The sequence below is a fragment of the Quercus suber genome, unplaced genomic scaffold (assembly GCF_002906115.3).
Source record: "Quercus suber isolate HL8 unplaced genomic scaffold, Cork oak 2.0 scaffold_369, whole genome shotgun sequence".
NCBI lineage: Eukaryota > Viridiplantae > Streptophyta > Magnoliopsida > Fagales > Fagaceae > Quercus > Quercus suber.
The window spans coordinates 546172-558998 of NW_027069821.1; the positions used below are offsets into that span (position 1 = coordinate 546172).

General features: G+C 36.0%; 1 protein-coding gene across 1 annotated transcript; it reads left to right on the forward strand.

Moving 5' to 3' along the window:
• Window positions 1-4410: 4410 nt before the first annotated feature.
• LOC112028226 (probable acyl-CoA dehydrogenase IBR3) lies at window positions 4411-10238 on the forward strand. The gene is made up of 13 exons (XM_065760464.1): window positions 4411-4739; window positions 4815-4955; window positions 5229-5369; window positions 5534-5665; window positions 5953-6138; window positions 6409-6486; window positions 6708-6845; window positions 7964-8106; window positions 8305-8389; window positions 8471-8680; window positions 9203-9355; window positions 9557-9661; window positions 9799-10238. Exons 1-13 carry the CDS (start codon window positions 4605-4607, stop codon window positions 9988-9990), a joined length of 1839 nt encoding a protein of 612 aa, XP_065616536.1. The 5' UTR covers window positions 4411-4604; the 3' UTR covers window positions 9991-10238.
• Window positions 10239-12827: the final 2589 nt, after the last annotated feature.

Genomic DNA, 12827 nt, shown 5'->3' on the forward strand with positions numbered 1-12827 from the left:
TGAAGAAATGTACAAATTTAATGTGGTGTCTTATATGCATTGCTGAGTTTCTTACCCATCATGTCATGTTAAGTGGCATGCAACTTGCTTATGATGGATCTGTGGAAGTCTTTGTGTTGTCTTTGAAGTTAGGTTCTTTTGAGATTTTATTAAGGTGTATAAGTTTACTTTTTGGGCCTGTTGATGTTTGTGTCTTGGACTTGCAACTTGATAGGAACAATTGGCATAACTTACATCTCTTCATTTTAGTTTAGTATTGAGTCGCAACTATGCACGTCGTATTAATAAGTATTTAGTTTAGTGTTGGGTCCCATTCTCTTGTGTTTGTGTTATGTTTGTTTTAGTTTAGGTGGTGGTAGTAGTAAGGGTTTCCTTTTTTTTTCTTGTGTGTGTGTCACAGAGAGAGAGAGAGAGAGAGAGAGAGAGAGAGAGATCTTGTCGGTGGTTTGGTTTTTTAGACTATTTAGGTGCTTTTCACAGGTTTTCACAAAATTGCAGGAAAACTTTTGGCCCATCGGTAACAAGTGAACTAAAACTAGAAATAAACTGCATATTCCATTTTGACTAATAACTTTCCAATTAGTCGGATGTAGCTATAACTTTTATTCTTTTAGCCTTTGGCATTGCATTTGATACCATTTCATGATGATAGTTTTGATGGCACCAAAGTCTGCAAAATGTTTTGGTAACTAATTATCATGTGATGGAAAGGAAGGGTTGTGGTCTGGGCTACCGGTACTTAGTCCTTGTGCTAGCTGTAGTTGATTTGAAGCTTTTAAGATTGTATCTTGAAAACCTGGTGCATCATATTATATTCTGTAGAAGTTATAGTTTGTTTGAAACCTGTAATATTAGATATTGAAAACATGTTGCTTGAAACTCAATCTCTAGAAATCAATTTTTTGGAGATATCCTATCCATGATTATGAGAAGTTTCACATTGGGTGCTTTCTAGTTTCTACAATACTTTTTACGACTCTTGCACATGTACATGGTATGGCTCTTTGAATTAAATAATAATTCTAGTCCTGGAAACTTAAATCCAAAGTCATGCAATTCATATGCAAGTTTTTTAGCATAATGAAGTAAAATTCAGTTGTCAATGGGCATTTACATGATAATTGTTCAGTCAAGTAGCAATCTGGATATCAACTAGTAAGCTGGATTGTAAGAGGTCTACCGAAAAACTAACAAAGGTGTAAGAATTAATGGTGATACTAGCAATAGGCTCAACTTTAAGCATATGCTGTGAACAATTGTATAAATGTGGCGTTAGACGCAGCATTGAGTATTTTATTCATTGTGGCATGTTAAGATTTGTGCAGTTGTGTTATGTTAAGAAGCGTGCAAGTGCGAAGTGTTTATGATGGATATGTGGAAGTTTATGTGTTTTATTTGAAGTTAGGTTTTTTTATGTTAAGGTTCTTTTGAGATTTAATGAAGGTGTTTAGGTCCTTGGACTGGCAAAAGATAATTGCATAACTTGCATACTCTTCATTTTAGTTGTAGTTATCATCAAGTCAACACTGCACATCCTAGTAGTAAGGGTTTGTGTAGGGTCCCCTTCTCTTCTGATCCGGTCAACACTCTGCATTTTGTAGTAGTAAGGATTTAGTTTAGTTTGGGGTCTTTTCCCGTATGTATGTGACATGTGTATGTGAGGGTTTAGTTGAGTTTAGTTTAGGTGGTTGTAGTGTAAGGGTTTACTTTTCTTCTCATGTGTGTGTGAGAGAGAGACAATGATCTTGGCGGTGGTTTGGTTTTTGTACAGCTTGTTTGGATGGAGAGGACGATAGGGGGACGGTTCAATCAACCTTATTTGTATATCTTTCAAGGGGACAATGGGATAGGAATATATGCAATCCCCTCCACTTCCCCATCCAGTCAATTTCTTTGACCAACCCCTCTTTGTTTGGCTTCAAGAGAATGTCAGCTCTAGCCGTTGGCCCTTTCCTCACATTGCCCCTTTCCTCACGTCGCCGCGATCGCCCTCGGAATGCTTTTGTAACCTTCACCCTGTAGCAAGTGTGGTTATCTCGCAATGCTTATCTTTACACCAGATTTTACTTCGCTTTCCACTTGTGTAGTAGTGTTCACAAGATTTTAAATCTTGTAAATAAGTCTTGCTTCACCTCTCGATTTGTTAAACTCAATACTAATGGTAGTGTTCTAGGCAATCCAGGCCAGATTTTCTGTTTCCTTGGGGACAACTGCTAATAATGTTGGCTGAACTCTAGGCAATCCAATATGGTCTCCCAATGGTTTGGAATTTGCAATATTGTAATATCATTTAGAATCAAATTACCCATTATCGTCTCATCATTAACCTCTACGGTTCACTCGTCCTTGGGTCTCCCTACTCTTCTTGTTAATTGCAGGAAATTGATGGCCAGTGATTGGATGGTGTATACGCACGCATCACGTTAATCATAGCAGAATACTCCATTTGTTCAACAAATATTTTGTATGGGACTGGAGGGATTTGGATTTACCTACACTTTTACTCGTTAATCATAGCAGAATACTCCATTTGTTCAACAAATATTTTGTATGGGACTGGAGGGATTTGGATTTACCTACACTTTTACCCAAATATCTTCTGTATGAACATGCTTAACTTAGAGCATTCACAGCAGCCTCACAGCAAATTTAGCCAAATAAAGTATACAATATTATTTTTACAAACTCATTTGTAAATACTCCTACATCAAACTCAATACACTATCTTTAAAATCTTATTTTATTTATTATTTATTCTTTTATTTCCTCCTGCACTTACGTTTTTTCTTCCTCTCTCTCTCTCTTCCTCTCAACCTAGCACCAACTCCACCAAGCTACCCCTCTCTCCTTTCGTACCACCATCCAAACAATCTATCAATCACAAATCACAAATCTACAATCAACCACCAATCAACCCAAATCACAGCCTTAACCCACATGCAACCACAACCACTAATCTACCAACCCACAAATCGATCATCAATCTGCCACTGTAGCACCCACAGTCTTAACCACATGCAACCCAAATCACAAGCTAATTTGCAACCTACCACTGCAAATAAACCCAAATCCACCATTGAACAAATCAACCCAAATTTGCCCCCACAAAAATCAACACAATCCAATCTTCAATCTATGAATTAGTGGTGGTAACACAGAGAGGAGAGAGAGAGAAATAATCTTTCTTTGGTTTGGCAATGAAAATACCTTGTTTGAATTACATTTAATATATATATATATATATCAAGTAAAACCAATTTAAAATTGATTTAATTTTGCTTTAGTTTTCTTGATTCAACCAATTCTATAATTTATGAAAATTCACAATATTTGGCCCAATTTTATTTTTTTTTTCAAAATCTTCGTAACATAATTGCAATACAAAATTTGTTTTGTAACTTAAGAACTTCCAAAATTTTGCTAAGGTGACAATGTGACAAATGATGATGTTTTTATACGGTAGATTTGTTTTTGCAATGAAAAAATAAGAATAAACAAAAATGATGAGTTGTGAAGTATCAATACCAGTCCATAAAAGATTGGTATATATTATTAGCCAGCAATTAAGCCGTGTCCTACGGTACTCTTTTTCAAGAATGTGGAAAGTGGGCTAGGCTTGAAGACTAAAATTCTTAAATAAAGGTCCTGAGTAAAAGAAAAAATATATATATATATATATATAAATGGATAGATTTTTTTTTTTCAACTTACTGCATGTCAATTATATAACTATTTTTTTTTTTAAATACGATTTTTTTTATACTGGACATAAGGTTTATTAGCACCACCTGTAGAGGGAGATAAGCAGTTTAGATTGGGGAGATAAGATCATAATAATTGACTAGCCTCTCGCACGCGCTTCGCATGTGTGATGATGCTTTTTTTTTAGTGGTCCTATTTTGTAGAAAAAAAAAACTGTGTTTTTTTATTTTATATATATATATTTTTTTTTTTTGAAAATCTAATTTATAAGTGGATAAAACAATTTGAAAATTAATAGAACTGTGATCCTATTTTTTAAGTAATGTTTTAATGGAAATTAGAGTTGTATTTTTATCAGATTGTTATTTAGTATTGTCTCTATTTAAACATAGGAATGTAAAGGCATTTAAAAAAAAAAAAAAAGGAAGAATTCAAATAAGAAAAGCTCCCTAAATAATGATGTAGATAATAGTATAGATAACGTGAGAAATCCTTTAAAAAAAAAAAAAAAATACGCATTATGGGTCCGTCAGAGTCGAGTACTTACGATATCTTCTCTCCACTTTATTTGTGTTGTCTATAAAAACGAAATTGTGGTTCTGTCTTATCTTCTAAATTCAAAAGAACCAAATCAGGAAGTTAAAAAAAGGGAAAGAAAGAAACACTCGGCTTTGACGCGTGTCGGCGTGTGATAGGTAGCTCTATAGAACTTTAATAATGTCCGACTCCTATCGAGACATTTCCAAAAGATTCAACGTTCTTATCTACTCCTTAGCTCTCACAAAATCTCTGTTTCCGTCTCTGTCTCTGTCTCTCTGTCCGTGTGTTAATATATATTTATGGTGGTGGTGCCGATTTGATTTCTTTAGATAGTCGTTGAAATCCTCCAAGTTCGAAGAATAATGGCTTCCCGTACATCTGAGATGGTAGCGAAAGTGAGCCCAGCTCACGCCCTCGATCACAAGGCGTTGTTGGCTTACGCCTCCGCCAACGTCCCTGGCTTCCCTCTTCATCCCTCCGATTTCACCGTCTCTCAGGTTCCCTCCATTTCTCTTTTACTCTCTCTCTCTCTCTGTGTTGGTTTTGATCCGATTTTTTTGTGGGTTTAATAGTTCGGGCACGGCCAATCGAATCCTACGTATCTGATGGAAGTGAGATCATCAATGGGGGATTCGGTGAAACGTTACGTTTTGAGGAAGAAGCCACCGGGGAAATTGCTTCACTCTGCTCACGCCGTCGATAGAGAGTTTCAGGTTCTTTCTTTGTCCCAGCTTTGTGATAAACAAAAAAAGAAAACAGAAATATAAAAGGTTGCAATTTCGTTATTTCCTAGGAAAAAGAAAGTCAAAACTACTTTCATATTTGTCCATCACAACACACTTTTTATTACACCAAATATTAAGGACACTGCCCAATTTCATCTTGGTGGGTCATAAAAAAAATGATGGGCTGAAAGTGTCGGCCGCAAGTTCCAAACAAAGGATAAGAAATGTTGAATTTGAAATTCTCAATTTATGGTGGGACAGGTTCTCCGGGCGTTGGGCACTCATACGCAAGTTCCAGTCCCAAAAGCTTTCTGTTTGTGTACTGACCCAAGTGTAATTGGAACTGCATTTTATATCATGGAGTATTTGGATGGACGCATTTTTGTAGACCCCACACTGCCGGTATGGCATTTTCTTGACTACATTGTGTTTCATGATCAATTCGAAATGCTAATTATAAGTCTTAATGTATTGAGTTTTGACTTGTCAAATATAGTACTCGGATTTTGGTGTAAATAACAATCAGCTTGATGGGTTAACTTGTATGATTGTTTCTGTTCCATCAGGGTGTATCACCTGATAAGAGGAGGGCAATATATCAAGCAACTGCAAACACTTTAGCTTCTCTACATTCCACTAATGTGGATGCCATGGGTCTCACGAAATATGGGCGCCTTGACAACTATTGTAAACGGCAGGTAATGTTCTGAAATTTTTAGATAATCTTATTTTATCTATATGTATATTGTACCTTGACATGTGTAATTTCAAATGTAAAATTCTCACAGATTGAGTTGAAGGTGCTTAGAATATGATTACCTGCTGCTCAATTCTAATAACAAACTTCATGCATGATAATGTACTAACGTTTTGTGTAGCAGCTGTTTTGTGTTAGTTACATCCATGAAAATTTGTGAAAGCTCCTAACTAAACACAGGGCTATCACCCAAATTTTTACTTTGAATGAATTTTATGCTTGTTTTAGGTAGAAAGGTGGGCTACACAGTATATAGCTTCAACTGCTGAGGGTAAACCTGAGAGAAATCCAAAGATGATTGAGCTTGCTAATTGGCTACGGCAACACATTCCTCATGAAGATTCTTCAGGAGCAACATCAGGCCTAGTTCATGGAGACTTTCGCATTGATAATCTTGTATTTCATCCCAATGAGGTCCAGTATTTCAAAAGCCTTCACTGATTTAAACACATATCTTTATCCAACCTGATTTCAGAATTTGTAATTTCATTCAGTCATCCAATATAATCGGTGTATGTTCTGTTTTATAAATTAAGAATTTCAAAAAATATTTATGGTTGGAATAGAAATACAAATTTGTTACTGTTTACACTTTATTTGACCCTTAATGTGGTCAAATGATCATGTACTAACAGCTTAGATATTATTGGTTGCACATCTACTGAGATATGCTTAATGGTGCAGGATCGAGTTATTGGCATTCTTGACTGGGAACTGTCTACGCTTGGAAACCAAATGTGTGATGTTGCATATAGCTGTTTGGTAATTACAATTTACAGACTTCACTTCTTCACATGGAGTGCCATCTCTATACTTGGTTGTATTTATTGGTCACATGTCAATCTGTTCTCCTTTAGCCTCTGATGTGAATGTTTGGGATGCTTCTGATGGCTATTTGATTTTCTTTGGCACTAGTAAACTAGGCCGATAACGTAACTGCATAAATATCATTTTCAAGTTATCGTTTTTTCTTTCCTTGACAGCATTATATTGTGAGCATTGGGCTTGGAGATGGACAACAAGGTGAAGGTATGGAACTTGCTGGAATTCCAGAAGGTGTTCCTTCACTGGCAGAATATTTGGCAGAATACTGCTATGCAGCTGTAAGTCACATTGATAAATTTGATTGAATTGAGGTCTGTATTCTCATTTGTCCAAAATAGCTTCCTCTTCTGAGGAAATTCAGGCAATCATTAAGAGATTTTTTTTTTTTTTTTTTTTTTAATTATTAAAATCTTCAAGATAATATCAGGGATTGAGGAAGACAATAAGAATACTCGGTGCTATGTAACTAACTTGATCTCATCATTTCCTAAGGCCTTTTATGAGTTAAAATGCAGTGTCTAAGCTATAATCTGATCAAATAGGACTGTATGATGTATTGCAATTCCATAACTTGCTAGACAACTAATTCCATTCCACTNTGTTTGAAAGAGATCTTAAGATTCTTTGAAGAATTTCAAATTAGAAAGAGTGATGATCATTTTGCAACCTTTAGGATGTAACTCGTAGTTGTGGCCAGTTGGAGAATCAAATTTTTTGTTGATTTTTAGATTTGTAAAATGATAGATATGGTTTTGGCCAGTGAGATTGCCTACCAATTGTGGTGTTTTGTCTTGAGATCCTTCGGCTTACTTGGGTTTTACCAAGAATTGTGCCAGATCTTCTTTTTGGATGGAGGAATTGGTTGGGGAAACGCTCATTTGATATTGGAATTTGACATTGTTATGTTTGATATGGTGCATTTGGAGGGAACACAATAACTGCATGTTTGAAGATGTGGAGAGCTCGGCAAATCAACTTCTTGCCTCTTTTGTTGGCTCTTCATCTGACTAGTCTCGGGCTTAGAGGCTCACAACTAGTGATTCTCTCCCGATGTTTATAGACTCTCTTCTTTCTTGTACATGGTTTTTCTTATCTTTTTGTATTCTTTGGCTGCTTTGTGCCCTTCTGCATAAAGTAGTCTTTTTTCAATAAATTTTTCTTACTTATCAAAAAAAAAAAAAAAAAAAAATTATTGATATGGTTTTGAATTTTCTTGCAAATTATGAAAGCTACCTACAATGCATGTTTCGCTTGATCTGGTTACAACAGTTCTTTTTCCTTTCGACTTCCTAGACTTTCTGAGTTTGGGAGTGTCTGTCTTTAGGAATAGGCTAATACATATAGTGTGTATTTGATCTATTTTCTCTTTTGAATAAAAGCACTATACTTGGAAAAAAATTCCTTTTCATTTTAGGTATTGTTGCGTTATGGAAATAAAGAACAGCTACATGAATGGCTTATACCTTTGCTCAACGGTAAGATCCGGTCTGGATTTGCAATGACAGAACCACAAGTTGCATCTTCTGATGCTACCAATATTGAGTGTTCTATTAAAAGGTAGTGTGCAGCACCTTTGTAAAGGGAGTACTCTGTTTATCAAAATCATTTTTTTCAAGTACAGGGACTGCGTCTCCCAATAGTCATCCAAACTCCTTCTGTGGATATATGGGATATAACTATATGTGGCACATGCTAATTTTTGTCAGAGCTTCTGCTTGCAATTTATGTATGACTGCTTGTTAAATCCATGTGCAGAGAAGGAGATACATATGTCATTAATGGGACGAAGTGGTGGACAAGTGGGGCCATGGATCCCAGGTGCAAAGTTCTCATAGTCATGGTTAGTTCTTGTTTGGCATAGCATGAAAAGTCCAAATTTCGATTCATGTAGTTAAAGGAATGTTATCTGAACAATATACAGGGAAAAACTGACTTCAATGCCGCTAAGCATAAACAACAGTCTATGATCATAGTGGATACCCATACTCCTGGAGTACGCATAAAGAGACCCCTAATGGTGTTTGGCTTTGATGATGCCCCTCATGGGCATGCAGAAGTATCATTTGTCAATGTACGTGTGCCAGCAAAGAATATTCTATTGGGAGAAGGACGTGGATTTGAGATTGCCCAGGTAAAGTTGTTCAACACCTTCCCTGGTGCATTATGAATTTGTGTGTTTTTTGGGTTGAGGAGAGAAAAGGGGGGGGGGGGGGGGGGGGTTACCTCCACATTTAAGGTCTTGGCAACATGAAACAGTGGTTTTTAAAATTTATTTGTCTTCCATATATTTCTCAACAAATTGCATTTACTGGGAATGTTGAAACTTGTATAAATTTCCATAAACATCAACAGTTTTCTCTGTTTTTATGGTGCATATCAGTGTAAGTGCAGCAAGCTTCTTGGTCTTAAACCAAGAAGAAGAAAAAGGTTTTGTTTCTGACATTCATATGCTGAAAGTAGAAATGATTGTTACTGGTCATATGTAGGATTAAAACCAGGTAGGTACCCAACTCATCCCCTGGCACAGATGTGATAATATGATTGATGGTTGTGTTTCATTAATTGAAATTTGAAGAGTTTACGTGACATTTATTGAGATGCTTCTTGGTGTACCAACATGGATATCTTATATTTGGTACTGAGTTGTTTGCAGGGTAGGCTAGGACCGGGAAGGCTGCACCACTGCATGAGACTGATTGGTGCTGCTGAGCGTGGCATGCAGATGATGGCTCAGAGGGCTCTTAGTAGAAGAGTGTTTGGAAAGTTGATTGCAGAACAAGGTTCATTTATTTCAGATATTGCAAAGGTAAACTCTGTTATAGAAAATTGAAAAAATTTATGTTGCTACACATCACAAAATCTGAAATAATAATGTAAGCTAAATCAATAATACAAAAACTAGAAGTACTTTTGCTGAACTAGTGGTCCACCTTGAATCCTTATATTTAAGATTAACCTCCTAGCTGCAGTATTATAGCAGTCTTCTTATATTTGCTCTTTGATTCAGTGTCGGATAGAGCTAGAGAAAGCCAGATTGTTGGTTTTGGAAGCAGCTGACCAACTTGATAGGCTTGGAAACAAAAAGGCCCGTGGGATTATTGCAATGGCCAAGGTAATTGTTGGTTGTAATTTTGTTTTTGTTTGATAATTATTGTTGTTTGTAATATGAAGTGCCAAAATCCAATCTTGGCTTATGGTTATTTTGTTGCTGAATTTTCTTTTAAAATGGTCTGGTTGTATGTGGAGCAGGTAGCAGCCCCAAACATGGCATTGAAGGTGCTTGACATGGCAATGCAAGTGCATGGTGGAGCTGGTTTATCTTCTGATACCGTTCTGGCACATCTGTGGGTCACAGCAAGAACATTACGAATTGCAGATGGTCCAGATGAAGTCCACTTGGGTACTATTGGCAAGTTGGAATTGCAAAGAGCTAGGCTTTAAAGGATTTGAACTTTGAAGTGAATTTCTCTGGGGCAGGATATTTTGTTTTTCAGCTTAATTGAAAATATAAAAGAAGAGAATAATCTCCAGGGAAAAGGACACTGTAATTTATCTCTGGAAAGGTAAAAAAATGAGCCTAAAGTTGAATGTATCGCTTGGTGATATAATAATGACCGAATAATATACAATGGTGCATTTGGATATCTGGATTTGGACATATGAATAAATTCAAACACTTCGTTTGTATAGTTTTAAAAGATCTAGGATTCTAAAGGATTTGAACCTTTAAAATCCTTGGATTTGAAATGATATCCAAAATTGATTATGGATTTGTACTGTAAGGCGTTACAAATCTATTGATTAAAATCCAAATCCAAATCCAAATTTAAGATTCCAAATGCAACTTTACAGAAATGAATTTGAACTTTCAATTCAATTTTAGTAATTCCTTTACTTTTGTCAAAAAAAAAAAAAAAAATTTTGGAGAAATCGTTTAAATATTTTTATTGAGAATTTTGTAGGTGCACTTTTTCTTATATATACTCTACATTAAAAAAAAAAAAAAACAATAATAATAAATAATTGTGTACCATGTTTGGTACTTCTCTTTCTTTCCCTCTTGTTTTGTTTCCTCCTTGCGTTTCCCAAACCCCTTTTCCATTCATCCTCCATTCATTTTTATAGTCTCCCCTTAGTGGGGATCCAAATAATTACATTTGCATCAGTTCCTACGTAACCCCTACTTCTACCCAAAATCCCTAGAAAATTAGTCTCTTTTGAGGATTCTCTTAAAACTTGCGCCTGACGCCGAACAACATTTGACAGCAAATTTCCTCAAGGCACAAACAGTACTCAGGGATCAACCGTGTTGACTACTCCCTTCTTCGGTCAACTCGTCAGTTCTAGGCCTAGCCCAACCCAATTACAATAGGCCGCCTTCGAGTGTCGATCCTATGTCCTTGTACTGTTGCCATTGGATTGGGCTTACCTTAACAACGCTAGGCCAATATTGGTCACCGACCCCAGGTCCCTACACCATAAAATAACCATCATTTTATACTAGTCTTAAGTCTCAATACAAAAAGTTATCATTGTTGCACCAATTTGAAGGTGGTACTAAATATTATAAATACTAAAAAACTATTATTTAAACTCTCCTACTAAATGAGCTCTCACTGGTCTGATTCCTATAGGGAAAAGTGGATTTTATCAATCAAGTCAATGCAAGTATAAAACCTTTTAGAAAGCATAATGGTTGAATAAGACAATAGAAAAATTAAAGTTTTTGCTAACCACACTGATAATCTTTGTTTTGGTGAAACCCCTCAGATTTTCACCATCTATTGGATAAAACTAAGCGCCAATATGATAAAGACCACAAAAACTATTTCATTGCACCACATAGGATAAATGTGGAAAATGGTGTGTAATAATGTGATCCTAGAATTGCTTGTGTTTCTAATGTGAAGATAAAGATGGAAAAGTGGTGGCTAAAATTGATTTATTTATCTAGGCTTAGATAAAAAATATCAAGGGAAAAAAGAAAAAAAAAAAGTGGTTGTCTTGGAGCCCAACTCAACTAGGCAATGTGGACCAATAATGCACTGGTCCGTTATCCTTCCACTATTGACTACTCCCCAAGGCACTAACAGTGCTCGGGGATTGACTCGAGTATTGACTACTCCCCTCTTTGGCCATCCCCAGCCAACTCGTTGGGTCTGGGCCTAGCCCAGCCCAATTACATTAGGCCGCCTTCGAGTGCCAATCCTATGTCCTTGTACTATTGCCATTAGGCTGGGCCTACCCTAACAATACTAGGCCAATATTGGTCACCGACCCCAGGTCCCTACACCATAAAATAACCATCTTTTTATATTAGTCTTAAGTCTCAATACAAAAAGTTTTCATTGTTGCACCAATTTGAAGGTGTTACTAAATATTATAAATACTTAAAACTATTATTTAAACTCTCATACTAAATGGGCTATCATTGGTTGATTCCTATAGGGAAAGGTCGATTTTATCAATCAAGTCAATGCAAATATAAAACCTTTTAGAAAGCATAATTGTTGAATAAAACAATAGAAAAATTAAAGTTTTTGCTAATCACACTGTTAATCTTTGTTTTGGTGAAACCCCTTAGATTTTCACCATCTATTGGAGAAAACTAAGCGCCAATATGATAAAGACCACAAAAACTATTTCATTGCACCACATAGGATAGATGTGGAAAATGGTGTGTAATAATGTGATCCTAGAATTGCTTGTGTTTCTAATGTGAAGATAAAGATGGAAAAGTGTTAGCTGAAACGGATTTATTTCTCTGGGCTTAGATCAAAAATATCAGGGGAAAAAAGAAAAATAAAAGGTGGCCATCTAGGAGCCTAACTCAACCATGCAATGTGGACCAGTAATGCACCGACCCGATATCCTTCCACTGTTGAGAGCGAGAGGTCTTTGCTGCTTTGTGAAAGATGGTTGATTTTATCAATCAAGTCAATGCAAGTATAAAACCTTTTTAGAAAGCATAAATGTTGAATAAAACAAGAGAAAAAACTTAAAACTTTTGCTAACCACTAAATACAACTTATGATAACCCCGTTGATGTTCGTTTTAGCGAAGCCTCAGATTTTCACCATCTATTGGAGAAAACTAAGTGCCATATGATAAGACCACAAAACCTATTTTACTGCACCACATAAGAGTAGTTGTGGAAAATGATGTGTGGTAAATAATTTGATTCTAGAATTGAAAGTAATGCTAGGAATACTTGAAGTCTCACAACTTTTATTACAATTTACCATGTGGTGAAAGTTGTGAATCTACCCTTTGACATT

What these genes read in the sequence shown, in the direction of transcription:
- LOC112028226 (XM_065760464.1), top strand. Translation starts at nt 4,605, where the DNA reads ATGGCTTCCCGTACATCTGAGATGGTAGCGAAAGTGAGCCCAGCTCAC. An exon ending in TTGTAGACCCCACACTGCCG is followed by an intron (nt 5,370 to 5,533) that starts GTATGGCATTTT and finishes CTGTTCCATCAG; the next exon opens with GGTGTATCACCTGATAAGAG. An exon ending in CTGTAAGTCACATTGATAAA is followed by an intron (nt 6,846 to 7,963) that starts TTTGATTGAATT and finishes TTTTCATTTTAG; the next exon opens with GTATTGTTGCGTTATGGAAA.